The sequence below is a fragment of the Cyanistes caeruleus genome, chromosome 33 (genome assembly GCF_971803275.1).
Source record: "Cyanistes caeruleus chromosome 33, bCyaCae1.hap1.1, whole genome shotgun sequence".
Classification (NCBI taxonomy): domain Eukaryota; kingdom Metazoa; phylum Chordata; class Aves; order Passeriformes; family Paridae; genus Cyanistes; species Cyanistes caeruleus.
Window position 1 is genome coordinate 566,937 of NC_141734.1, and position 27,277 is coordinate 594,213.

The 27,277-nt window shown below is 44.0% G+C and overlaps 2 protein-coding genes across 7 annotated transcripts in view; both read right to left on the reverse strand.

Annotated features, from left to right (window-relative positions):
* Positions 1-6,619, reverse strand: part of RBM23 (RNA binding motif protein 23) — a 29,001-nt gene extending 22,382 nt beyond the window's left edge. For 2 of the 5 annotated variants that reach the window (XM_086870834.1, XM_086870833.1), the window contains exons 1-7: positions 6,537-6,619; positions 5,956-6,051; positions 5,749-5,823; positions 4,614-4,661; positions 3,365-3,414; positions 2,725-2,772; positions 204-338 (exon numbers count right to left, since the gene is read on the reverse strand). In XM_086870834.1, coding sequence (XP_086726960.1) covers positions 204-338; positions 2,725-2,772; positions 3,365-3,414; positions 4,614-4,661; positions 5,749-5,823; positions 5,956-5,991 — 392 coding nt within the window. In that variant the 5' untranslated portion in view covers positions 5,992-6,051; positions 6,537-6,619. The remainder of the gene's footprint in view (positions 1-203; positions 339-2,724; positions 2,773-3,364; positions 3,415-4,613; positions 4,662-5,748; positions 5,824-5,955; positions 6,052-6,536) is intronic. The other 3 variants (XM_086870832.1, XM_086870830.1, XM_086870831.1) reach the window with 3 other exon arrangements.
* A 3,075-nt stretch (positions 6,620-9,694) lies between these two features.
* Positions 9,695-27,277, reverse strand: part of PRMT5 (protein arginine methyltransferase 5) — a 39,270-nt gene continuing 21,687 nt past the window's right edge. Inside the window, exons 11-17 of one of the 2 annotated variants that reach the window (XM_086870844.1) lie at positions 23,272-23,394; positions 19,224-19,399; positions 16,790-16,899; positions 15,484-15,577; positions 14,477-14,593; positions 11,918-11,982; positions 9,695-9,925 (exon numbers count right to left, since the gene is read on the reverse strand). In XM_086870844.1, the coding sequence (XP_086726970.1) occupies positions 9,773-9,925; positions 11,918-11,982; positions 14,477-14,593; positions 15,484-15,577; positions 16,790-16,899; positions 19,224-19,399; positions 23,272-23,394 (838 nt within the window). In that variant the 3' untranslated portion in view covers positions 9,695-9,772. The remainder of the gene's footprint in view (positions 9,926-11,917; positions 11,983-14,476; positions 14,594-15,483; positions 15,578-16,789; positions 16,900-19,223; positions 19,400-23,271; positions 23,395-27,277) is intronic. The other variant, XM_086870845.1, reaches the window with a different exon arrangement.

Below are 27,277 nucleotides of genomic sequence, written 5' to 3' on the forward strand. Positions count from 1 at the left end.
GGGAAATTCCGGGAATTTTGGCGGGAAATCCGCGGATTTTGAGCGGGAATGCCGGGATTTGGGGCCGTTCCCGCCGGGAATCCCGTGTTGTTTTTCCCGGGAATCCCGTGGTGTTTTTCCCGGGAATCCCGTGGTGTTTTTCCCGGGAATCCCGTGTTGTTTTTCCCGGGAATCCCGTGGTGTTTTCCCCCCCCCTCCCCCACCTGGCCCTCTCCTCGCGGCTCCGCCGTTCCCGGCTCCGGCTCCTCCGGCGCTCCCGGCTCCGGCTCCGGTGGCGGCTCCGGCGCTCCCGGCTGCGGCTCCGGCGGCGCCGATCCCGCTCCCGGTCCCGGCTCCGGCTGCAGGGAAATCCACGGGGAATTCCCAGGAAATTCCCCCCAAAATTCCCAGGAAATTCCCAAAAAATTCCCAAAAAATTCCCAAAAAATTAAAAAAAAAATTCCCAAAAAATTCCCAGGAAATTCCCCCAAAATTCCCAAAAAATTCCCCCCAAAAAATCCCCCAAAGTTCCCAGAAAATTCCCAGAAAATTCCCAGAAAATTCCCCCAAAATTCCCAAAAAATCTCCCCAAAATTCCCAGAAAATTCCAAAAAAATTCCCAAAAAATTCCTCCAAAATTCCCACAAAATTCCAAAAAAATTCCCTGAAAATTCCCAGAAAATCCCCATGAAATTCCCAAAAACTCCCCAGGAAATTCCCCCAAAATTCCCAAAAAATTTCCACAAAATTCCAAGAAAATTTAAAAAAAAATCCCAGGAAATTCCCCCCAAAATTCCCCCAAAATTGCCAGAAAATTCCCCCAAAATTCCTAAAAAATTCCCAGCAAATTCCCAAGAAATTCCCTGAAAATTCAAAAAATATCCCAGAAAATTCCCAAAAAACTCCCCCAAAATTCCCAGAAAATTCCTAAAAAACGTCCAGGAAAATTAAAAAAAAATACCTAAAAAATTCCTAAAAGATTCCCAGAAAGTTCCAAAAATTCCCTGAAAATTCCCAGAAAAATTTCCCCAAAATTAAAAAAAAAAAACAACCCGAAAATTCCCCCCAAAATTCCCAGAAAATTCCTGAAAAAAAATTCCTAAAAAATTCCAGAAAAATTCACAGAAAATTCCTGGAAAATCCCCCCAAAATTCCCAGAGAATTTCCCCAAAAAAATTCCTAATAAATTTCCAGGAGAAAAAATTTCCCCCAAAATTCCCAAATTTCCCCCCAAAATCCCCAAATTTCCCCAGAATTCCCAAATTTCCCCCAAAATTTCCCAGATTTTCCCCCAAAATTCCCAAATTTTCTCCCAAAATTCCCAGATTTCCCCCGAATTTCCCCCAAATTTCCCCCAGAATTCCCGAATTTCCCCCCAAAATCCCCAAATTTCCCCCAGAATTCCCAAATTTCCCCCAAAATTCCCAAAATTTCCCCCAAAATTCCCAAAATTTCCCCCAAAATTCCCAAATTTCCCCCAAAATTCCCGAATTTCCCCCAAAATTCCCAAATTTTCCCCCAAAATTCCCCCAAAATTCCCGAATTTCCCCCAAAATTCCCAAATTTCCCCCCAAAATTCCCCCAGAATTCCCAAAATTCCCCCAGAATTCCCGAATTTCCCCCAGAATTCCCAAATTTCCCCAGAATTCCCCCCAAAAATCCCCAAATTTCCCCCAAAAATTCCCAAAATTCCCCCAAAAATCCCCAAATTTCCCCCAAAAATTCCCAAAATTCCCCCAAAAATCCCCAAATTTCCCCCAAAATTCCCAAATTTTCCCCAAAAATTCCCGAATTTCCCCCAAAATTCCCAAAATTTCCCCCAAAATCCCCAAATTTCCCCCCAAAATCCCCTAATTTCCCCCAAAATTCCCAAATTTCCCCCCAGAATTCCCAAATTTTCTCCCAAAATTCCCAGATTTCCCCCGAATTTCCCCCAAATTTCCCCCAGAATTCCCAAATTTCCCCCAGAATTCCCAAATTTCCCCCAGAATTCCCGAATTTCCTCCCAAAATTCCCAAATTTCCCCCCCAAATTCCCAAATTTCCCCCAAAATTCCCAAATTTCCCCCCAAAATTCCCAAAATTTCCCCCAAAATTCCCGAATTTCCCCCAAATTCCCCAAATTTCCCCCCAAAATTCCCAAATTTTCCCCAAAAATTCCCGAATTTCCCCCAAAATTCCCAAATTTCCCCCAAAATTCCCAAATTTCCCCCAAAATTCCCAAATTTCCCCCCAAAATTTCCCAGATTTTCCCCCAAAATTCCCAAATTTCCCCCCAAAATTCCCGAATTTCCCCCAAAATTCCCAAATTTCCCCCCCAAATTCCCAGATTTCCCCCAGAATTCCCGAATTTCCCCCCAAAACTCCCAAAATTTCCCCCAAAATCCCCAAATTCCCTCCAAAATTCCCAAATTTCCCCCAAAATTCCCAAATTTCCCCCAGAATTCCCAAATTTCCCCAGAATTCCCGAATTTCCTCCCAAAATTCCAAAATTTCCCCCAAAATTCCCCCAGAATTCCCAAATTTCCCCCAGAATTCCCAATTTTCCCCCAAAATTCCCAAATTTCCCAAAAAATTTCCCAAATTTCCCCCAAAATTCCCGAATTTCCCCCAAAATCCCACGAATTTCCCCCAAAATTCCCAAATTTCCCCCAAAAATCCCCAAATTTTCCCCAAAATTCCCCCAGAATTCCCGAATTTCCCCCAGAATTCCCAGATTTCCCCCAGAATTCCCGAATTTCCCCACCTGTGTCTGTGCTCGCGGCTCCGGCTCCGGCTCCGCTTCTTCCGGCTGCTGAAACCCCGGAAAATTCCGGAAAATTCCGGGAAAATTCCGGGAAAAATCCCTCGAAATCCCCAAATTCCCACCCCAGATTCCCAAAATCTGGGAATTCCCACCCGAAATCCGGGAATTGTGAATCAGAATCCCAAAATTCCGACCCAAATTCCCAAAAAATCCCGGAATTCTGAGCCAAAATCCCGGAATTTTCACCCAAAATCCCCCAAAAACTTGGAATTCCGACCCAAATTCCAAAAAATCCCGGAATTCCGTCCCAAAATCCAGGGATTTTCACCCCAAATCTGGGAATTTTCACCCAAAATCCCCCAAAATCCAGGGATTTTCACCCAAAATCTGGGAACTTTTACCCAAAATCTTGGAATTCTGAGCCAAATTCCCAAAAAAACCCGAAATTCTGACCCGAAATCTTGGAATTCCCACCCAAAATCCCCCAAAATCCCGGAATTCTGACCCAAAATCCGGGAACTTTCACCCAAAATCCGGGAATTTTCACCCAAAATCTGGGAATTCTGAGCCAAAATGCCCCAAAATCCTGGAATTCCGGCCCAGAATTCCCCGAATTCCCGGAATTCCGGGATTTCCTCACCTGCTCCCGCTCTCCTTCTTGGGCTCCTTCGGCTCCTCCGGCGGCGCCTGCTGCAAAATTCCCGGGAAATTCCCAAAAACATTCCCGGAAAATTCCCAAAAATTCCTCCAAAATTCCCAAAAATTCCCTAAAAATTCCCAAAGAATTCCCCAAAAAATTCCAAAAAAATTCCCTAAAAATTTCCCCAAAATTCCCAAAAATTCCCCCAAAAATTCCCCAAAAAGTCCCAAAAAATCAAAAAAAAATTCCCCCCAAATTCAAAAAAAATTCCCAGAAATTTCCCCAAAAATTCCCAAAATTTCCCTAAAAAATCCCCAAAAAATTCCCCCCAAAATTCCCTAAAAATTGCCCAAAAATCCCCCCAAAATTCCTCTCAAATTCCCAAAATTTCCCCCCAAAAATCCCAAAAATTCCCCCAAAATTTCCCAAAGAATTCCCAAAAAAATTCCCAGAAAATTCCAAAAAAATCCCCCCAAAATTTCCCCCAAAAAATCCCAAAAATTCCCTAAAAATTCCCCCAAAAATACCAAAAATTCCCCAAAAATTCCCCCCAAAAATCCCCCCAAAATGCCCAGTATTCCCAAAATTCCCAAGAATTTCCCAGAATTCCTCAAAATTCTCTCCCAGAAATCCCAAAAAATTCCCGAGAAATTCCCAAAATTCCCCCAAAATCCCAAAATTCCCACCCCAAATTCCCAGAATTCCCCAAATTCCCCGGAAATCCCCGAAATTCCTCGAAATTCCCACCCAGAAATTCCCAAAAAATTCCCAAAATCCCCCCAAAATAATCCCAAAAAATTCCCCCCAAATTCCCAAGAAATTCCAAAAAAAATCCACAAAAAATTCCCCAAAAATTCCAAAAAAATTCCCAGAAATTTCCCCCCAAAATTCCCGAAAATTCCCAGAATCCCCCAAATTCCCACCCAGAAATCCCAAAAAATCCCCAAGAAATTCCCAAAATTCCCCAAAAATCCCAAAATTCCCCCAAAATTCCCAGAATCCCCCAGAATTCCCAGGAATTTCCCAGAATTCCCCAAATTCCCACCCAGAATTCCCAGAATTCCCAGGAAATTCCAAAAAATTCCTAAAAAATTCCAAAAAAATCCCAAAATTCCCCCCAAAAATCCAAAAAAAAATCCCAAAAAATTCCCAAAATTCCCAGAATTCCCAAAACTCCCCAAATTCCCAGAATTCCCCAAATTCCCACCCAGAATTCCCAGAATTCCCAGGAAATTCCCGGAATTCCCACCTGGGCCGGGGCCGGCTCCGCTGGGGCCTTGGAAGGGCCGGGCTGGGCCTGGAAAAATGGGGAAAAAACGGGGAAATTTGGGAAAATTGGGGAAAAAATGGGGAAATTTGGGGAAAAACGGGAAAATTTGGGAAAATTGGGGAAAAAATGGGAAAAATGGGGGAAAAACGGGAAAATTTGGGAAAATTGGAGGCAAAAATGGGGAAAAATGGGGAAAAAATGGGGAAATTTGGGGGAAATTGGGGAAAATAATGGGGAAAAATGGGGAAATTTTAGGGAAAAATGGGGAAATTTGAGAAAATTGGAGGCAAAAATGGGGAAATTTGGGAAAATTGGGAAAAAAAATGGGAAAAATGGGGAAATTTTAGAGGAAAATGGAGGAAAATTGAGAAAATTTGGGAAAATTGGAACAAAAAATGGACAAAATTGGGAAAAACGAAGCCAAAAATTGGTGAAAAAAATGGGAAAATTGGGAAAAATGGAACAAAAATTGGGGAAAAATGGGAAAATTGGGAAAAATGGAGCCAAAAATGGGGAAAAAATGGGAAAAATTGGGAAAAATGGAACAAAAATTGGGAAAATTGGGAAAAACTGAGTCAAAAATTGGGAAAAAATGGGAAAAATTGGGAAAAAACGGAACAAAAATGAGGAAAATTGGGAAAAATGGAACAAAAAATGGGGAAAATTGGGGAAAATGGAACAAAAAATGGGAAAAATTGGGAAAAATGGAACAAAAAATGGGAAAATTGGGAAAAATTGAGTCAAAAATTGGGGAAAAATGGGAAAAATTGGGAAAAAACAGAAGAAAAATGAGGAAAATTGGGAAAAATGGAGCCAAAAATTGGGAAAAAATGGGAAAAATTTGGAATAATGGAGCTAAAAATTGGGAAAACTGGAAAACTTTGGGGGAAAATGGAACAAAAATGAGGAAAATTGGGAAAAATTGAGTCAAAAATTGGGAAAAAAATGGGAAAAAATTGGGAAAATTGGGTGAAATTGACCCAAAATTGTGAATTTTGGGTGGAAACGGAGCCAAACCGAGGGGAAAAAAGGGAAAAAAGGGGAAAAGCCATTCCCAGAATTCCCAGAATTCCCGGAATTCCCGGAATTCCCGGAATTCCCGGAATTCCCTCACCTCCTCCTTCTTGTAGGGCGCCTCCAGCATGGCCTCGATGACGATGTCGAAGTCGTCTGACGTCATCGCGTCGGCCTGGCGGGAAATTGATTTTGGAGGGAAAAAAAAGGGCGGGAAAAGTTTAAAATTCCGGGATTTTATTTTATTTTATTTTATTTTGTTTTATTTTATTTTATTTTATTGGGAATTTTTTTGGCGCTCGCTCACCGGGTCCGGCAGAGTTTTGGATCCCCCCGATTCCATCCCGGGGATTTTTTTTTGGGGGGGGGGGAAAACCCCCGGAATCCGGGAATTCCTTTTTTCCTGCGGTGGTGACGTCACAATGTGGGGGAAAAAAACACAAAGGTGACGTCATCGAAATGACGTCACTACCCCACTGAACCCTTTTAGCCACGCCCCCTCCTATTGCCGGCAATGGCGCACAAACCACGCCCCCTCCCCGCTGCCGTCAACGACGTGCAGGCCACGCCCCCTCAGCGAAGCCACGCCCCCTCCCATTGCCGGCAATGTTACTCAAGCCACGCCCCCTCAGCGAAGCGACGCCCCTTCCTATTGTGGGCAGCGGCGCCTAAGCCACGCCCCCTCCCCTAAGCCACGCCCCCTCTCCCCCCCTCCCCTCACGGCTTTGGCGCCCCCTGGCGGCGCCGCCCTCACGGCTCCGTTTCCCGCCCTTCCCCCCCCCCCCCGTTAAATCCCCACCCCTCCCCCTTCTCCGCTTCTCCGCCGCTCCCCCCGCCCGGAGTGACGTCACGCCTGACGTCATATCGCGACAGCGCTGCCGATCTTACCGGCCCCCCCTGAACCCCGAAGCGGCGGCGGCGGCGGCGGCGGCGGCGGCCCCGGACGCGGCGGCAAAGATGGCGGCGGCCTCCAGAACCTTCCCCCCCCCTCCTCCTTCGCCCTGCCCGCGGCGCTCGCCCCGCCCACTTCGCGCTCCTATTGGCTGCGGCGCGGCGTTGCCGCCTCGCTATTGGTCGGGGGTTTTGTCCGTCAAAGCTCGGCGGCGCTGATTGGTCGCTGAGCCTCCAAGTGTCGGAGCGGCTGATTGGTGGATGAGACGCGCGTTGTGATTGGCTGAGAGAGGCGAAAGGGGCGAGCCCCGCCCCTTCCCGCTGCGCCGTCGTCATGGCAACGCGGCCTAGCGCGGCCTGCGGAGCCTGAGCTCGAGTAAGGAGGAACCGCGGCGTCCAAAAACTCGGGAATAAAATGGGAATTTTGGGAATAAAATCCTGGAAATGGGATTAAAAAGCGCTGAGGGAAGCGCGGGGGGCGGCGAGGGGCGGCAGGGAGGGATTTGAAACGCTTAAAACGACGCGGTTTAAAAAGAGAGGGACAACAAAGCTAAAATAAATCCAAATATTCCCTAAATTCTGCCCTCGGTCAAAATTCCCAAAGTTTTATCGGATATTCCTCATTTCTCCCGATTTTTCTGCTTTGGAGGCAAAGGGGGCTCAGTTTGAGGGGATTTGGGTTTAAAATCCTCAATATTGGAGCCAATTCGCCTCAAATTGATCAAAAAATTGGAACAAATTCCTTCAAATTCACCTCAAATTGGGATTTTTGGGGATTTTTCCAGAGTTTTTTTTGGGATTTCTTTGTTTTTTTGGGTTTTTTTGTGATTTGGGGGTTTTTTTCTGAGTTTTTTTAATTTTAATTTTGATTTTTGGGGGTTTTTTTTACTGAATTTTTTATAGTTTTGATTTTTGAGTTTTTTTTCCTGAATTTTTTATAATTTTAATTTTAATTTTTGAAGGTTTTTTTTTAAAGGATTTTTTTTGGAGATTTTTCCGGGAATTTTTTGGGAATTTTTATGGGAATTTAGGGAGGTTTTAAAGAGGTTTTTTGTGTGATTTTTTTCTATTTTCTTTTTTAAGTTTAAAAAGTTTTTTTAGCAGATTTTACTTTTATTTCCAAAGATTTATTTGGAATTTTTTAAATTTTTTTTTTTTCGATTTTCCTTGGAGATTTTTTGGGAATTTTTCCCGATTTTTCTCTGATTTTTAAATTAATTTTCCCGGATATTTTCCGACATTTCCCCGTTTTTATTTCATTTTTTTATTCCATTTTTAAATTTTTTAAGAATTTTCCTGGATCTGCCCAAATTTTCCCAGAATTTTCCCCGTTTTTCTCCAAAATTCCTTAAACTCACCCCAAATTTTCCCAGATTTTATTCCAAAATTCCCATTTTTCTTTAATTTAACCCAAAAATTCCAATTTTTATCCTCATAAATTCCAAAAAAATTCCCATTTTTGGGAAAATTTTTCCGTTTTCCCCCCAAAACTTCTCCCTTTTACCCCCAAAAATTCCATTTTCTCCCCAAAATTCCCCAAATTTTTCCCGTTTTCCCCAAAAATTTTCCCCATTTTTCCCCTTTTTTTCCAATTTTCCTCCCAAAATTCCATTTTTTTCCACTAAAATTCTACTTTTTCCCCCCAAAATTCCACTTTTTACCTCCAAATTCCCCTCAAAATTCCCAGATTTTCTCTGAAATCCCCGGATTTTCCCCCAAAATGCCATTTTTTCCCTCAAAATTCACCTTTTTTTCCCCCCAAAATTCCGTTTCCCCCCCAAAATTCCCAAATTTTCCCCCAAAATCCCCAAATTTCTCCCCAAAATTCCCAATTTTTCCCCAAAATCCCATTTTTCCCCCCCAAAAAATTCCCAATTTTCCCCAAAATTCCCAATTTTTCCCCAAATTCCCAAGTTTTTCCCCAAAACCCATTTTTTTCCCCAAAAAATTCCCATTTTTTCATCCAAAATCTCAAATTTTTCCTCCAAAATTCCCGATTTTTTCCAAAATCCCCGTTTTTGTTCCCCAAAATTCCCAAATTTCCCCCCAAATTCCCAAATTTTCCCCCAATTTTTCCCCCAAAATTCCCAAATTCCCCCCAAAATTCCCAATTTTCCCCAGCTTTCCCCCCAAAATCCCAAATTTCTCCCAAAATTCCCAAATTCCCCCCAAAATCCCCAAATTTCCCCCCCAAATTCCCATTTTTCCCCCAAAATCCCAAATTTTTCCCCAAAATTCCCATTTTCCCCCGATTTTTCCCCAAAATTCTTTTTTTTCCGCCCAAATTTCTAAATTTTTCCCCCAAAAATTTCCAAATTTCCCCCAAAAGTCCCAAATTTTCCCCCCAAAATCCCCAAATTCCCCCCAAAATCCCCTTTTTTCCCCCCAAAATCTCAAATTTTTCCTTTCAAATTCCCAATTTTTCCCAAAATCCCTGTTTTTCTCCCCAAAATCCAAATTTTTCGCCCAAAATCACCAAATTCCCCCCAAAATTCCCAAATTCGCCCCATAATCCCAAATTTCCCCCCAAAATTCCCAATTTTTCACCAAAATTCCCATTTTTCCCCCCCAAAATCCCCAAATTTCCCCCCAAAATCCCCAAATTTCCCCCAAAATCCCCAAATTCCTCCCAAAATCCCCAAATTTTCCCCCAAAATCCCCAAATTTCTCACAAAATCCCCAAATTTCCCCCCCAAATTCCCATTTTTCCCCAAAATCCCCAAATTCCTCCCAAAATCCCCAAATTTCCCCCCCAAATTCCCATTTTTCCCCAAAAATCCAAAATTTCCCCCCAAAATTCCCATTTTCCCCCATTTTTCCCCAAAATCCCCATTTTTCCCCCCAAAATCCCCAAATTTTCCCCTAAAATTCCCAAATTTTCCCCCAAAATTCCCAAATTTCCCCCCAAAATTCCCATTTTTCTCCAAAAATCCCAAATTTTTCCCCAGTTTTTCCCCAAAATCCCCTTTTTTCACCCCAAAATCCCCATTTTTTTCCCAAAATCCCCAAATTTTTCTCCCAAAATTCCCATTTTTTCCCAAAATCCCCATTTTTTTCACCAAAATTCCCAAATTCCCCCCAAAATTTCCATTTTCCCCCATTTTCCCCAAAATCCCCCTTTTTCCCCCCAAAATAAACCACTCCGGACTCTCCGCGGGGGTGGGGGGCGGGGCCGTGCTTTATTCCGTCGCGTGTGACGTCACGGGGGGGGAGGGGTCACGTGACCTCCCCGCTCACAGCCCGATGGTGTAGGAGCGGCCGCTGGGGTTGTGGAGGGCGGAGCAAGCCGGTGACGTCACCGCCCACTCGTACCAGACCTTGCTGGGCGTGGCCACGCGCCAGAACGCCACCGACACTTCCTGCCCCGCCCGCACCGGCACCGGCTGCTGTTGGGGGGAGGGGAGAAAGGGGCGTGGTCAGCGCGGACACGCCCACCGAGACGGCCGACGATGGGCGAGGGCGTGGCCACGCCCACCAAGATGGCGGCTGGTGGTCATAGGTTTGGCCATGCCCACCAAGATGGCTGACGATGGTTGAGGGTGTGGCCACGCCCACCAAGATGGCCACCAGGGGAAATTAACATGGCCACGCCCACCAAGACGGCTGACGATGGTTAAGGGCGTGGCCACGCCCACCAAGATGGCGGCTGGTGGTCACAGGTTTGGCCACGCCCACCAAGATGGCTGACAGTGGTTAAGGGAGTGGCCACGCCCACCAAGATGGCGGCTGGTGGTCATAGGTTTGGCCACGCCCACCAAGGTGGCTGACGATGGTTGAGTGGCCACGCCCACCAAAATGGCCGATGATGGTTGAGGGTGTGGCCACGCCCACCAAGATGGCCACCAGGGGAAATTAATATGGTCACGCCCATCAAGATGGCCGCCTGGGGAAATTAACATGGCCACGCCCACCAAGATGGCTGACGATGGTTAAGGGCGTGGCCACGCCCACCAAGATGACGGCTGGTGGTCATAGGTTTGGTCACGCCTACCAAGATGGCTGACGATGGTTGAGGGAGTGGCCACGCCCACCAAGATGGCCACCAGGGGAAATTAACATGGCCACGCCCACCAAGATGGCCACCAGGGGAAATTAACATGGCCACGCCCACCAAGATGGCCACCAGGGGAAATTAATATGGCCACGCCCACCAAAATGGCTGATGACGGCTGAGGGCGTAGCCATGCCCAGCAAGATGGCCGACGATGGTTAAGGGTGTGGCCACGCCCACCAAGATGGCCACCAGGGGAAATTAATATGGTCACGCCCATCAAGATGGCCGCCTGGGGAAATTAACATGGCCACGCCCACCAAGATAGCCACCAAGGGAAATTAACATGGCCACACCCACCAAGATGGCTGACGATGGTTAAGGGCGTGGCCACACCCACCAAGATGACGGCTGGTGGTCATAGGTTTGGTCACGCCCACCAAGATGGCTGACGATGGTTAAGGGAGTGGCCACGCCCACCAAGATGGCGGCTGGTGGTCATAGGTTTGGCCACGCCCACCAAGGTGGCATACGATGGTAAAAAAAGTGGCCACGCCCACCAAGATGGCAACCAGGGGAAATTAACATGGCCACGCCCACCAAAATGGCCGACGATGGCTGACGGTGTGGCCACGCCCACAAAGATGGCTGACGATGTTTAAGGTTGTGGCCACGCCCACCAAGATGGCCACCAATGGTTTGTGAGGGTGGCCACGCCCACCAAGATGGACAACAATGGTTAAGGGCGTGGCCACACCCACCAAGATCGCCGCCAGGGGAAATTAACATGGCCACGCCCACCAAAGATGGCGGCCAGGGTAGATTTGCATAGCCACACCCCCAAAATGGCCGCCAACGCTTCGCGTAGGTGGCCACGCCCACCCGTAACCCCTGCGGGTTAATTTGCATAAACCACACCCACCAAGGGTTAATTTGCATGGCCACGCCCACCGCCCCGCCCACCATTTTCCAAGATGGCCGCCGATGACGTCATCAATTCGGTTTTTTCCCCTTTTCTCCCCCAAATTTTGGCGGATTTTTCCCGAATTTTTTTTGTTTTTCCCGGGAATTTTTGGTCTTTTTCCCCCTCTGGAATTTTTTTGGGATTTTTGGTTCGGTTCCATCCCAAAATTTTTTTTTTGGGAATTTTTTTTTTTATATTTTTGCCCCAAATCCTTTAAAATTCCCCCAATTTTTCCCCAATTTTCCAGGAATTTTTTTTTTTGGGAATTCCATCAAAACTCCCCTTTTTTATTCTTAAAAAAAACCCCAAAATTCCCAAAAAAACTCCCAAAAACCCCAAAAATTCCCAATTTTTTTTCATTTCCTCCTCAAATTTTCCCCTTTTTTCCCAAAATTCCCATTTTTCCGCGCCTTCCCGACTCACCTTGATCGGGAAAAAAATGGGAAACCAGGAGAACAATCCCGGCGAATGCGTCTCGGGTCGGATGCCTGGAAATTCCCAGAAAAACTCCCAAAAAATTCCCAAAAAAATTCCCAAAAAAATTCCCAAAATTCCCAAGGTTATCCCGAATTTTTCACGATTTTTTCCCCAATTTTCCCCATTTTTTCCCATTTTTTTTCACATTTTTAATAATTTTTTCCTAGTTTTTCTCCACATTTTTCTCCGATTTTTTCTCCAATTTTTCCCTATTTTTTTCCCCATTTTTCCTCAATTTCCCCCAATTTTTCCCGATTTTTTCCCATTTTTTTCCCCATTTTTTCCCCAATTTTCCCGATTTTTTTCCCATTTTTTTCCCCATTTTTAGTAATTTTTTCCTATTTTTTTCCACTTTTTTCCCTGATTTTTCTCCAATTTTTCCCCATTTTTTTCCCTATTTTTTTCCCCATTTTTCCCCAATTTTCCCCCATTTTTCCCCCATTTTTTCCCCAATTTTTCCCCCCATTTTCCCCATTATTTTTTCCCCATTATTTCCCCACATTTTCCCCTCATTTTTCCCCAAAATTTCCCCAATTTTCCCCCAATTTTTCCCCATTTTTTGCCCATTATTTCCCCCCATTTTTCCCCATTTTTTCCCAATTTTCCCCCATTTTTATTCAAATTTTTCCCCATTTTATTCCATTTTTTCCCCCCATTTTTTGCCCAATTTTTCCCCATTTTTCCCCTTTTTTTTGCTCATTTTTTCCCCAATTTTTCCCCAATTTTTCCCCCCATTTTTCCCATTATTTTCCCCCATTTTCCCCAATTTTTCCCCATTTTTCCCCCATTTTTTCCCCAATTTTCACCCAATTTTCCCCCAATTTTCACCAATTTTCCCCATTTTTTCCCCAATTTTTCCCAATTTCCCCCCGTTTTCCCCCATTTTTCCCCATTTTTCCCCCAATTTTTCCCCATTTTTCCCCAATTTCCCCCAATTTTTCCCCATTTTTACCCTTTTTTTTCCCCATTTTTCCCTCCAATTTTCCCCCATTTTTCCCCCAATTTTTCCCCAATTTTCCCCCATTTTTCCCCATTTTTCCCCCATTTTCCCCCAATATTCCCCCCATTTTTCCCCCAATTTTTCCCCATTTTTCCCCCCTGTTTTCCCCCATTTTTTCCCAATTTTCCCCCGTTTTTCCCGCACTCAGGGTGAATTTTTCCCCAATTTCCCCCTGTTTTTCCCAATTTCCCCCCATTTTTCCCCAATTTTCCCCATTTTTCCCCAATTTTCCCCATTTTTCCCCATTTTTTACCCAATTTCACCCATTTTTCCCCCAATTTTCCCCCAGTTTTCCCCATTTTTCCCCAATTTTCCCCATTTTTTTCCAATATCCCCCCGTTTCCCCCCGTTTTTCCCAATTTCCCCCATTTTTCCCCATTTTTCCCCATTTTTTCCCAATTTCCCCATTTTTCCCCCCGTTTTTCCCGCACTCAGGGTGAATTTTCCCCCATTTTTTCCCAATTTCCCCATTTTTCCCCAATTTCCCCATTTTTTCCCCGTTTTCCCGCACTCAGGGTGAATTTTTCCCCAATTTCCCCCATTTTTTCCCCATTTTTCCCCCATTTTTTCCCAATTTCCCCCATTTTTTCCCAATTTCCCCATTTTCCCCCCGTTTTCCCGCACTCAGGGTGAATTTTCCCCCATTTTTTCCCAATTTTCCCCCGTTTTTCCCAATTTTTCCCCCATTTTTTCCCCATTTTTCCCCCAATTTTTCCCCATTTTTCCACTTTTTTTTCTCATTTTTTCCCCATTTTTTCCCCAATTTTTCCCCCAATTTTTCCCATTATTTCCCCCAATTTTTCCCAATTTACCCACATTTTTCCCCCCCAATTTTCCACATTTTCCCCCCCATTTTCCCCCCAATTTCCCCCAGTTTTTCCCCATTTTTCCCCCCGTTTTTCCCGCACTCAGGGTGAAGTTTTCCCCAATTTCCCCCATTTTTCCCAATTTTCCCATTTTTCCCCCGTTTTCCCCGCACTCAGGGTGAATTTTTCCCCAATTTTTCCCAATTTCCCCATTTTTCCCCCAATTTTTCTCCATTTTTCCCCCATTTTTTCCCCAATTTTCCTCCAATTTTTCCCCATTTTTCCCCTTTTTTTTGCTCATTTTTTCCCCAATTTTCCCCCAATTTTTCCCCCAATTTTTCCCATTATTTCCCCCAATTTTTCCCAATTTCCCCCCATTTTTCCCCCCCAATTTTCCCAATTTCCCCCCATTTTTCCCCCCCAATTTTCCCCGTTTTTTCCCATTTTTCCCCCCATTTTCCCGCACTCAGGGTGAATTTTTCCCCAATTTTCCCCATTTTTTCCCAATTTTCCCCATTTTTCCCCCCGTTTTTCCCGCACTCAGGGTGAATTTCCCCCATTTTTTCCCAATTTTCCCCATTTTTTCCCCATTTTTCCCCCCGTTTTTCCCGCACTCAGGGTGAATTTTTCCCCAATTTTTTCCCCAATTTTCCCCATTTTTTCCCAATTTCCCCATTTTTCCCCCCGTTTTTCCCGCACTCAGCGTGACGTCGCCGTAGAGCCGCGTCTCGAAGTATCCGGCGAATCCGTGCAGCACCGTCCCCACCTCCACCCGCCAGCTCAGCTCCGTGTAGCGGCTGTTATCCGGAGAAACTTCTGGAAAAAACCCCCAAAAAAACCCCAAAACACCCTCAAAAAAAATCCCCCTTTTTTTCCACCCAAATTCGGATTTTTCCGCATTTTTTCCCATTTTTTTGTGGTTTTTAATTTGAATTTTATCGGTAAATTTATCTCGATTTTCAGCCAAATTCCTGATATTTTTCACGGATTTTTTTTCCCCGTTTTTTTCCCATTTTTTCCCAAATTTTCCCCCTTTTTTTCCCAATTTTCCCCGGATTTTTCCCAATTTTTTCCCAAATTTTTCCCCATTTTTCCTCCAATTTTTCCCAGATTTTTCCCCAATTTTACCCCCAATTTTTCCCCAATTTTTCCCAGATTTTTCCCAGATTTTTCCCCAATTTTTACAGGATTTTTTCCCAAATTTTTCCCCATTTTTTCCCAATTTTTCTCAAATTTTCCCCGGATTTTTCCCCAACTTTCCCCCATTTTTCCCCGTTTTTCCCCTTTTTTTCTCAAATTTTCCCCCATTTTTTCCCAATTTTTCCTGATTTTTTTTCCATTTTTTCCTGGATTTTTCCCACTTTTTTTCCCAAATTCATCCCAATTTTTCCCCAGGTTTTTTTCACATTTTTTCCCAAATTTTTTCGGGATTTTTCCCCCATTTTTTCCCAATTTTCCCTGGATTTTTCCCCAATTTTTCCCAATTTTCCCCCCATTTTTCCCAGATTTTCCCCCCATTTTTCCTGGATTTTTCCCCAATTTTTCCCCAATTTTTCCCAGATTTTTCCCCCAATTTTTCCCAGATTTTTCCCAGATTTTTCCCCCATTTTTCCGGGATTTTTCCCCAATTTTTTCCCCAATTTTCCCCCAATTTTTCCCCATTTTTCCCCATTTATTTCCCGCCGTTTTTCCGGAACTTTCCTCACCGGGATTGGGATGCCGGAAGCTGAAGCAGGGAAGGGGCGGAGCCACCTGATGGAAATTGTGGAGCCTCACCACGTAGGGGGTCTCAAACTGAGCCTGCAAAATCCCCAAAATCCCCCAAAATTCCCAAAAATTCCTCCACTCCCAATCCCAAATTCCCCATTTCCCATTTTCCCAGCAATTTTCCCATTTTTCCCTGATTTTTTCCCATTTTTTTCCCTGATTTTTCCCCATATTTCCCATCGATTTTCCCATTTTTCCCTGATTTTTCCCATTTTCCCCTGATTTTTCCCATCATTTTTCCCATTTTTCCCATCATTTTTCCCATTTTTCCCTGATTTTTCCCCATTTTTCCCTCATTTTTCCCATTTTTCCCTCATTTTTCCCTTTTTTCCATCAATTTTCCCATTTTCCCTGATTTTTTCCCATTTTTCCCTGATTTTTTCCCATTTTTCCGATTTTTCCCATTTTTCCCTCCAAATTCCCACCAAAAAATTCCCCAAAATTGCAATTTTTTTCCCCAATTTTTTCCCCATTTTTTCCCCCAAAATTCCCAAATTTTCCCCCCAAAATTTCCCAAAATTCTCTTCTTTTTCCCTCATTTTCCCCAAAAAAATTTTAAAAAATTCCCCAAAAAATCCAAAAAAATTCCAAAAAATCCCAGAAATTCCCAAAATCCAAAAAAATCCCCAAAAATCCCCCAAAAATGCAAAAAAGTTCCAAAAAAATTCTCCAAAAAAATCCCCAAAAAATTTCAAAAAAATCCCAAAAAATCTCAAAAAATCCCAAAAAAATCCCAAAAAAATCCCCAAAAAATCCCCCAAAAATCCCCAAAAAATCCCCCCAAAATCCCCCAAAAAATCCCCCAAAAAATCCCCCAAAAATCCAAAAAAATCCCCAAAAAAATCCCCAAAAAAATCCCCAAAAAATCCCCCAAAAATTCCCAAAAATCCCAAAAAAATCCCCCCAAAAAATCCCAAAAAGTCCCCAAAAAATCCCAAAAAATCCCCAAAAAATCCCAAAAAATCCCCCAAAAATTCCCCAAAAAATCCCAAAAAAACCCAAAAAAAATCCCCAAAAAAATCCAAAAAAAATCCCCAAAAAATCCCCAAAAAATTCCCAAAAAACCCCAAAAAAAACCCCAAAAAACCCCCAAAAAATCCCCAAAAAACCCCAAAAAAACCCCAAAAAATCCCAAAAAAATCCCAAAAAAATCCCCCAAAAAATTCCCCAACCTCCCCCCATCCCCCCCCCGCATTTTTCCCGCCCGGAATTCCCGGAATTCCCGTTCTTTTTCCCGGGATTCACCTCGGGGTGCCGGTCGTGCTCGCGGCAGCCTCGCACTTCGTTGTAGAGCTTGGAGGAGGAGACGGGAGCCAGGAAGGAGGTGTAGGATTGGGGGATGGAAACTCCGTCCTCTGCCATTCCCAGAGGGAAAAATTCCCAAAATTCCACAGAATTCCACAAAATTCCCAAAATTCCACAAAATTCCCGCGGTTTCCCAACCAAAATCCACTTTTTTTCCCCCAAAAATCCCATTTTTTACCCCCAAAATTCCGTTTTTTCCCCAAAAATTCCCATTTTTTTCCCCCAAAAATTTCGTTTTTACCCCCCAAAATTCCCATTTTTTTCCCACCCAAAATCCCAGAAAATTCCCCCCAAAATTTCGGTTTTCCCACCCAAAATCCCCTTTTTTTTCCCCAAAAATTCCCATTTTTTCCACACCCAAAATCCCAGATTTTCCCCACAAAATTCCCATTTTTCCCACCCAAAATTCCCATTTTTCCCACCAAAATTCCCATTTTTTTCTCCCAAAAATTCCCATTTTTCTTCACCCAAAATTCCCATTTTTTTCCCGTCCAAAATTCCCATTTTTCACACCCCAAAATCCCAGATTTTCCCCCCAAAAATCCCATTTTTTTACCCTCAAAATTCCCATTTTTCCCACCCCAAATCCCCTTTTTTCCCCAAAAAATTCCATTTTTCCCACCCAAAATCCGCGTTTTTTCCCCCAAAATTCCCATTTTTTTCCCCAAAAATTCCCATTTTTACCCCCAAAATTCCCATTTTTTCCCTCAAAAATTCCCATTTTTTTCCCCAAAAATTCCCATTTTTTTCCCCCAAAAATTTCGTTTTTACGCCCCAAAAATTCCCATTTTTTTCCCATCCAAAATTCCCATTTTTCCCACCCCGAAATCCCATTTTTTTCCGCAAAAAATTCCATTTTTCCCACCCAAAATTCCCGTTTTTCCCCCCAAAATTCCCATTTTTTTACCATCCAAAATTCCCATTTTTCCCCCCAAAAATTCCCCTTTTTCCCCCCCAAAATTCCCATTTTTTCCACTCCCAAAATCCCTGGTTTTCCCCCCAAAATTCCAATTTTTTTCCCACCCAAAATTCCCATTTTTCTCACCCTGAAATTCCCAGTTGTTTCCCCCAAAAATTCCCATTTTTCCCACCCAAAATCCCAATTTTTTTCCCCCAAAATTCCCATTTTTTTCCCCCCAAAATTCCCATTTTTTTCCCCCAAAATTCCCATTTTTCTCACCCCAAAATCCCAGGTTTTTTCCCCAAAAATTCCCATTTTTTCCCCATTTTTTCTCCAATTTCCTCCGGATTTTTTTCCCCAGAATCCCCAAATTTTTCCCCATTTTTCCCCAATTTTTCCCCATTTTTTCCCAATTTTTCCCCATTTTATTCCCAATTTATTCCCATTTTTTCCCCAATTTTTATCCAATTTTTCCCCATTTTTTCTCCGATTTTCCCTGGGTTTTTTCCCCCAAAATCCCCAAATTTTTCCCCATTTTTCCCCACTTTATTCCCATTTTATTTCCATTTTTCCCCCATTTTTCCCCATTTTTTCCCCATTTTTTCCCCGATTTTCCCCGGGTTTTTTTCCCCCGAATCCCCAATTTTTTCCCCCAGAATTCCCAGATTTTCCCGGATTTTTCCGGAATTTTCTCCCACCTTTCAGGCACCCCCGTGCCCCATCCAGGCACTCTGGGGACAGCTCCTGATCCCATTATTCCCCATTTTTCCCCAATTTTTCCCCAATTTCTCCCCATTTTTTCCCCATTTTTTCCCCAATTTTTTCCCCATTTTTCCCCATTTTTTCCCCATTTTATTTCCATTTTTTCCCCATTTTTTCCCAATTTTTCCCCAATTTTTCCCCATTTTTCCCCAATTTTTTCCCCCATTTTTCCCCCATTTTTTCCCCATTTTTCCCCCATTTTTTCCCCATTTTTTCCCCATTTTATTCCCATTTTTACCCATTTTTTCCCCAATTTTTCCCCATTTTTCCCCCATTTTTTCCCCATTTTTTCCCCAATTTTCCCCCCATTTTTACCCAATTTTTTTCCCGTTTTTCCCAATTTTTTTCCTCATTTTTCCCCAATTTTTCCCCAATTTTCCCCCATTTTCCCCCATTTTTTCCCCATTTTATTTCCATTTTTTCCCCATTTTTCCCCATTTTTTCCCCCATTTTTTCTCCGATTTTCCCCGGGTTTTTTTCCCCAAAATCCCCAAATTTTCCCCCAGATTTCCAAAATTTTTCCCCATTTTTCCCCATTTTATTCCCATTTTTTCCCCATTTTATTCCCATTTTTCCCCCATTTTTCCCATTTTTTCCCCATTTTTTCCCCGATTTTCCCCGGGTTTTTTTCCCCACAATTCCCAAGAATTCCTGGATTTTTCCCAGATTTTTTCCAGATTTTCCCGGATTTTTTCCGGAACTTTCTCCCACCTTTCAGGCACCCCCGGGCCCCATCCAGGCACTCCGGGCTCAGCTCGTTGTCCCCGAAGGATCCCAGCAGCTCCGACACCACCAGATCCGCCGGCTCCGGCGCCGCCCAGCCCCGCATGTCCCGCGCCACCACCGACACCTGCGAGCCCCACTCCTCCCACTGGCAGTTCTCCAGCCTGCAATTAGCGCTAATTAGCGCTAATTAGCTCATTAATAATCATTAATAACCCCCAGAGCAATCGCGGGTTAAATCCGATAAGGGATCAATGAGTTATCGGTGATCAATAACACTCCCCGCTCCCTCCAGTGCCATTTTCCTGCTCTTAAAAAGTCTTAATTTGTTCATTAATGGCACTAATTAGCCGTAATTAGCATTAATTAGCTCCTTAGTAATCATTAATAACCCCCCGGAGCGATCGCGGGTTCAATCCGATAAGGGATCGATAAATTATCGGTGATCAATAACCCTCCCTGATCCCCCCAGTGCCATTTTCCTGCTCTTAAACAGCCTTAATTGGCCTTAATTAGGCCATTAATGGCCCTAATTAGCCGTAATTAGCATTAATTAACTCGTTAATAATCATTAATAACCCCCAGAGCAATCGCGGGTTCATTCTGATAAGGGATCGATAAATTATTGGTGATCAATAACCCTCCCTGATCCCCCCAATGTCATTTTCCTGCTCTTAATTAGCCTTAATTAGCCTTGATTGGTTCATTAATGGCCCTAATTAGCCGTAATTAGCATTAATTAACTCGTTAATAATCATTAATAACCCCCAGAGCAATCGCGGGTTCATTCTGATAAGGGATCAATGAGTTATTGGTGATCAATAACCCTCCCTGATCCCCCCAGTGCCATTTTTCTGCTCTTAATTAGCCTTAATTACCCTTACTTAGTTCATTAATGGCCCTAATTAGCCGTAATTAGCGCTAATTAGCTCCTTAATAATCATTAATAACCCCCCGGAGCGATCGCGGGTTCAATCCGATAAGGGATCGATAAATTATCGGTGATCAATAACCCTCCCTGATCCCCCCAGTGGGAATTTCCACTCTTAATTAGCCTTAATTAGCCTTGATTAGGCCATTAATGGCCCTAATTAGCATTAATTAGCTCGTTAATAATCATTAATAATCCCCAGAGCAATCGCGGGTTAAATCCGATAAGGGATCGATGAGTTATCGGTGATCAATAACCCTCCCCGCTCCCTCCAGTGGGAATTTCCACTCTTAATTAGCCTTAATTAGCCTTGATTAGGTCATTAGTGGCCCTAATTAGCCGTAATTAGCTCCTTAATAATGATTAATAACCCCCCGGAGTAATCGCGGGTTCAATCCGATAAGGGATCGATAAATTATTGGTGATCAATAACCCTCCCTGATCCCCCCAGTGTCATTTTTCTGCTCTTAATTAGCCTTAATTAGCCTTGATTAGGTCATTAATGGCCCTAATTAGACGTAATTAGCACTGATTAGCTCCTTAATAATCATTAATTACCCCCCGGAGCAATCGCGGGTTCAATCCGATAAGGGATCGATAAATTATCGGTGATCAATAACCATCCCTGATCCCCCCAGTGCCATTTTTCTGCTCTTAATTAGCCTTAATTAGCCTTGATTAGGTCATTAATAGCCGTAATTAGCACTGATTAGCTCATTAATAAACCTTAATAAGCCCCCGATCGATTAATAACTCTCTAATCAATAGCGGGTTAAATCCGATAAGGGATCGATAAATTATCGGTGATCAATAACCCTCCCTGGTGATCAATAACCCTCCCTGATCCCCCCAGTGCCATTTTCCTGCTCTTAAAAAGCCTTAATTAGTTCATTAATGGCCCTAATTAGCATTAATTAGCATTAATTAGCTCCTTAATAATCATTAATAACCCCCTGGAGCGATCGCGGGTTAAATCCGATAAGGGATCAATGAGTTATTGGTGATCAATAACCCTCCCTGATCCCCCCAGTGCCATTTTCCTGCTCTTAATAAGCCTTAATTCCTTCATTAATGGCCCTAATTAGCCATAATTAGCATTAATTAGCTCCTTAATAATCATTAATAACTCCCGGAGCCATCGCGGGTTCAATCCGATAAGGGATCGATAAATTATCGGTGATCAATAACCCTCCCCGCTCCCCCCAATGCCATTTTCCTGTCCTTAATAAGCCTTAATTACCCTTAATTAGTTCATTAATGGCCCTAATTAGCATTAATTAGCATTAATTAGCTCCTTAATAATGATTAATAACCCCCCGGAGCCATCGCGGGTTCAATCCGATAAGGGATCAATAAATTATTGGTGATCAATAACCCTCCCCACTCCCCCCAATGCCATTTTCCTGTCCTTAATAAGCCTTAATTACCCTTAATTAGTTCATTAATGGCCCTAATTAGCCATAATTAGCATTAATTAGCTCATTAATAATCATTAATAACCCCCCGGAGCGATCGCGGGTTAAATCCGATAAGGGATCAATGAGTTATCGGTGATCAATAACCCTCCCTGATCCCCCCAGTGGGAATTTCCACTCTTAATTAACCTTAATTAGGCCATTAATTAGCCTTAATTAGCCTTAATTAGTTCATTAATGGCCCTAATTAGCCGTAATTAGGTCATTAATGGCCTTAATTAGCCTTAATTAGCCTTGATTAGCTGTAATTAGCTCATTAATGGCCTTAATTAGCCGTAGTTAAATGGATTATTGATGGGTTATTGTTCAGTTATTGATCAGTTATTGATGGGTTATTGATGGGTTATTGATTGGTTATTGAAGGGTTATTGATCGGTTATCAATGGGTTATTGATCGGTTATTGATGGGCTATTGATCGGTTATTGATCGGTTATTGATCGGTTATTGATCGGTTATTGATTGGTTATTGGTGGGTTATTGATGGGTTATTGATTGGTTATCGATCAATTGCTATGGATGGGTTATTGATCAGTTATTGATCGGTTATTGATCGGTTATTGATGGGTTATCAATGGGTTATCAATCAATCGCTATGGATGGGTTATTGATGGGTTATTGATGGGTTATTGATTGGTTATTGATGGGTTGTTGATGGGTTATCGATCAATCGCTATGGATGGCTTATTGATCGGTTATTGATCGGCTATTGATGGGTTATTGATGGGTTATTGGTGGGTTATTGATGGGTTATCAATGGGTTATCGATCAATCGCTATGGATGGGTTATTGATCGGTTATTGATCGGTTATTGATCGGTTATTGATGGGTTATCAATGGGTTACCGATCAATTGCTATGGATGGGTTATGGATGGGTTATTGATCACCACGGATGGGTTATCGATGGGTTATTGATGGGTTATTGATCACCACCGATGGGTTATCGATGGGTTATTGATCAATCGCTATGGATGGGTTATGGATGGGTTATTGATCACCACCGATGGGTTATCGATGGGTTATCGATCGCTATCGATGGGTTATCGATTGGTTATGGATGGGTTATGGATGGGTTATTGATCAATCGCTATGGATGGGTTATGGATGGGTTATCGATGGGTTATGGATGGGTTATTGATCACCACCGATGGATTATCGATGGGTTATTGATCGCTATCGATGGGTTATCGATGGGTTATCGATCGGCACTCACGTGACGACGGCGTTGGGGTTTGATGGGTTATGGATGGGTTATGGATGAGTTATTGATCACTATTGATGTGTTATCGATGGGTTATCGATGGGTTATCGATGGGTTATTGATCGGCACTCACGTGACGACGGCGTTGGGGTTTGATGGGTTATGGATGGGTTATTGATCATTATTGATGGGTTATGGATGGGTTATTGATCAATCGCTATGGATGGGTTATGGATGGGTTATTGATCACCACCGATGGGTTATCGATGGGTTATCGATCGGCACTCACGTGACGACGGCGTTGGGGTTTGATGGGTTATGGATGGGTTATGGATGGGTTATTGATCACTATGGACGGGTTATCGAAGGGTTATTGATGCTATCGATGGGTTATCGATGGGTTATCGATGGGTTATCGATCGGCACTCACGTGACGACGGCGTTGGGGTTTTTCTCCACGGCGTACAGACGCAGCCGCGCCCCGGCCTGGCGAGCGGCTCGGAGCGCCGCGGCCACCAGCGGCCCCCGGCCCGCGCCCAGCACCATCACCACCCTGAGAACAGCCAAAAACACCCTCAAAACACCCAAAAACACCCGAAAACACCCCAAAAACACCCCGAAATCACCCAAAATCACCCCAATTCACCCCAAAATCACCATCACCACCCTGAGAACAGCTGGAAACAGCCGAAATCACCCCAAAATCACCCCAAAACAGCCCGAAAACACCCCAAAACAGCCCAAAACAGTCCAAAAACACCCGAAAACACCCCAAAATCACCCCAAAACACCCCAAAACACCCCAAAAGCACCATCACCACCCTGAGAACAGCCGGAAACAGCCGAAATCACCCCAAAAACACCCAAAAACAGCCCAAAACAGCCCAAAAACAGCAAAAAACACCCAAAAACACCCCAAAACAGCCCAAAAACACCCCAAATCACCCCAAAATCACCCAAAACCAGCCAGAAACACCCCAAAAACACCCTCAAAACACCCAAAAACACCCGAAAACACCCGAAAAACACCCCAAAACAGCCCAAAAACACCATCACCACCCTGAGAACAGCCGGAAACAGCCGAAATCACCCCAAAAACACCCGAAAACACCCAAAAACACCCGAAAACACCCAAAATCACCCCAAAAACACCATCACCACCCTGAGAACAGCCGGAAACAGCCGAAATCACCCCAAAATCACCCAAAAACACCCAAAACAGCCCAAAAACACCCAAAAACACCACAAAACAGCCCAAAAACACCCGAAAACACCCCAAAAACAACCCAAAACCAGCCCAAAAACAGCCAAAAACACCCCAAAAACACCCAAAAACACCCCAAAACAGCCAAAACAGCCAAAACAGCCCAAAAACACCCTCAAAACACCCAAAAACCACTCAGAAATCACCCCAAAATCACCCAAAAACAGCCCAAAACCACCCAAAACCAGCCAGAAACACCCCAAAAACACCCTCAAAACACCAAAGAACACCCGAAAACACCCCAAAAACACCCCGAAAGCACCCAGAAACACCCCAAAACACCCCAAAAACACCCAAAAACACCCGAAATCACCCCAAATCACCCCAAAATCACCCGAAAACACCCCAAAATCACCCAAAAACACCCAAAATCACCCAAAATCACCCAGAATGACCCAAAATCACCCCGAAATCCGCTCCGGGAACCCCAAAAAACCCCAAAATCAACCCAAAATAACCCAAAATCACCCAAAAACACCCGAAATTACCCAAATCACCCCAAAACCAGCCCAAATTCACCCAAAACCACCCCGAAATCCGCTCTGGGAACCCCAAAAATCACCCAAAAACACCCAAAAACACCCAAATTCACCCCAAAATCACCCAAATGTCCCCCCCCAAAACAAGGATTTTTGGGGACTTTGGGCTGTTTTGGGTGGGATTTTCTGGGAATTCTGGAACGTTCCAGGCGGATTTTTGGGGATTCCGGGATATTTGGGATGGCTTTTTGGGAATTCCGGGGGTTTCGAGCTGTTTTTGGGTCGAATTCCTGGAATTTTGGGGCAAATATTTGGGATTTGGGGTCAATTTCGAGGTGATTTTTGGGGACTTTGGGCTGTTTTGGGTGGGATTTTCTGGGAATTCTGGAACGTTCCAGGCGGATTTTTGGGAATTCCGGGATATTTGGGATGGGTTTTTGGGAATTCCGGGGGTTTCGAGCTGATTTTGGGTCGAATTCCCGGGATTTTGGGGCGAATTTTTTGGATTTTGGGTCAATTTTTGAGGTGATTTTTGGGGACTTTGGGCTGTTTTGGGTGGGATTTTCTGGGAATTCTGGAACGTTCCAGGCGGATTTTTGGGAATTCCGGGATATTTGGGATGGGTTTTCGGGAATTCCGGGGGTTTCGAGCTGATTTTGGGTCGAATTCCCGGGATTTTGGGGCGAGTATTTGGGATTTTGGGTCAATTTTGAGGGGATTTTTGGGGACTTTGGGCTGTTTTGGGTGGGATTTTCTGGGAATTCTGGAACGTTCCAGGCGGATTTTGGGGAATTCTGGGATATTTGGGATGGGTTTTTGGGAATTCCGGGGGTTTCGAGCTGTTTTTGGGTCGAATTCCCGGGATTTTGGGCCCGTTTTGGGGCGAATTTTTGGGATTTTGGGTCAATTTTGAGGGGATTTTTGGGGAGTTTGGGCTGTTTTGGGTGGGATTTTCTGGGAATTCTGGAACGTTCCGGGCGGATTTTTGAGAATTCCGGGATATTTGGGATGGGTTTTTGGGAATTCCGGGGGTTTCCAGGCGATTTTGGGTCAAATTCCTGGGATTTTGGGCCCGTTGTGGGGCGAATTTGAGGGATTTTGAGTCAATTTTCGAGGGGATTTTTGGGGAGTTTGGGCTGTTTTGGGTGGGATTTTCTGGGAATTCTGGAACGTTCCGGGCGGATTTTTGGGAATTCCGGGATATTTGGGATGGGTTTTTGGGAATTCCGGGGGTTTCGAGCTGATTTTGGGTCGAATTCCTGGGATTTTGGGGCCGTTTTGGGGCGAATTTGAGGGATTTTGGGTCAATTTTTGAGGGGATTTTTGGGGACTTTGGGCTGTTTTGGGTGGGATTTTCTGGGAATTCTGGAACGTTCCAGGCGGATTTTTGGGGATTCCGGGATATTTGGGATGGCTTTTTGGGAATTCCGGGGGTTTCGAGGCGATTTTGGGTCGAATTCCTGGAATTTTGGGGCAAATATTTGGGATTTGGGGTCAATTTCGAGGTGATTTTTGGGGACTTTGGGCTGTTTTGGGTGGGATTTTCTGGGAATTCTGGAACGTTCCAGGCGGATTTTTGGGAATTCCGGGATATTTGGGATGGGTTTTTGGGAATTCCGGGGGTTTCGAGCTGATTTTGGGTCGAATTCCCGGGATTTTGGGGCGAATTTTTTGGATTTTGGGTCAATTTTTGAGGTGATTTTTGGGGACTTTGGGCTGTTTTGGGTGGGATTTTCTGGGAATTCTGGAACGTTCCAGGCGGATTTTTGGGAATTCCGGGATATTTGGGATGGGTTTTCGGGAATTCCGGGGGTTTCGAGCTGATTTTGGGTCGAATTCCCGGGATTTTGGGGCGAGTATTTGGGATTTTGGGTCAATTTTGAGGGGATTTTTGGGGACTTTGGGCTGTTTTGGGTGGGATTTTCTGGGAATTCTGGAACGTTCCAGGCGGATTTTGGGGAATTCTGGGATATTTGGGATGGGTTTTTGGGAATTCCGGGGGTTTCGAGCTGTTTTTGGGTCGAATTCCCGGGATTTTGGGCCCGTTTTGGGGCGAATTTTTGGGATTTTGGGTCAATTTTGAGGGGATTTTTGGGGAGTTTGGGCTGTTTTGGGTGGGATTTTCTGGGAATTCTGGAACGTTCCGGGCGGATTTTTGAGAATTCCGGGATATTTGGGATGGGTTTTTGGGAATTCCGGGGGTTTCCAGGCGATTTTGGGTCAAATTCCTGGGATTTTGGGCCCGTTGTGGGGCGAATTTGAGGGATTTTGAGTCAATTTTCGAGGGGATTTTTGGGGAGTTTGGGCTGTTTTGGGTGGGATTTTCTGGGAATTCTGGAACGTTCCGGGCGGATTTTTGGGAATTCCGGGATATTTGGGATGGGTTTTTGGGAATTCCGGGGGTTTCGAGCTGATTTTGGGTCGAATTCCTGGGATTTTGGGGCCGTTTTGGGGCGAATTTGAGGGATTTTGGGTCAATTTTTGAGGGGATTTTTGGGGACTTTGGGCTGTTTTGGGTGGGATTTTCTGGGAATTCTGGAACGTTCCAGGCGGATTTTTGGGGATTCCGGGATATTTGGGATGGCTTTTTGGGAATTCCGGGGGTTTCGAGGCGATTTTGGGTCGAATTCCTGGAATTTTGGGGCAAATATTTGGGATTTGGGGTCAATTTCGAGGTGATTTTTGGGGACTTT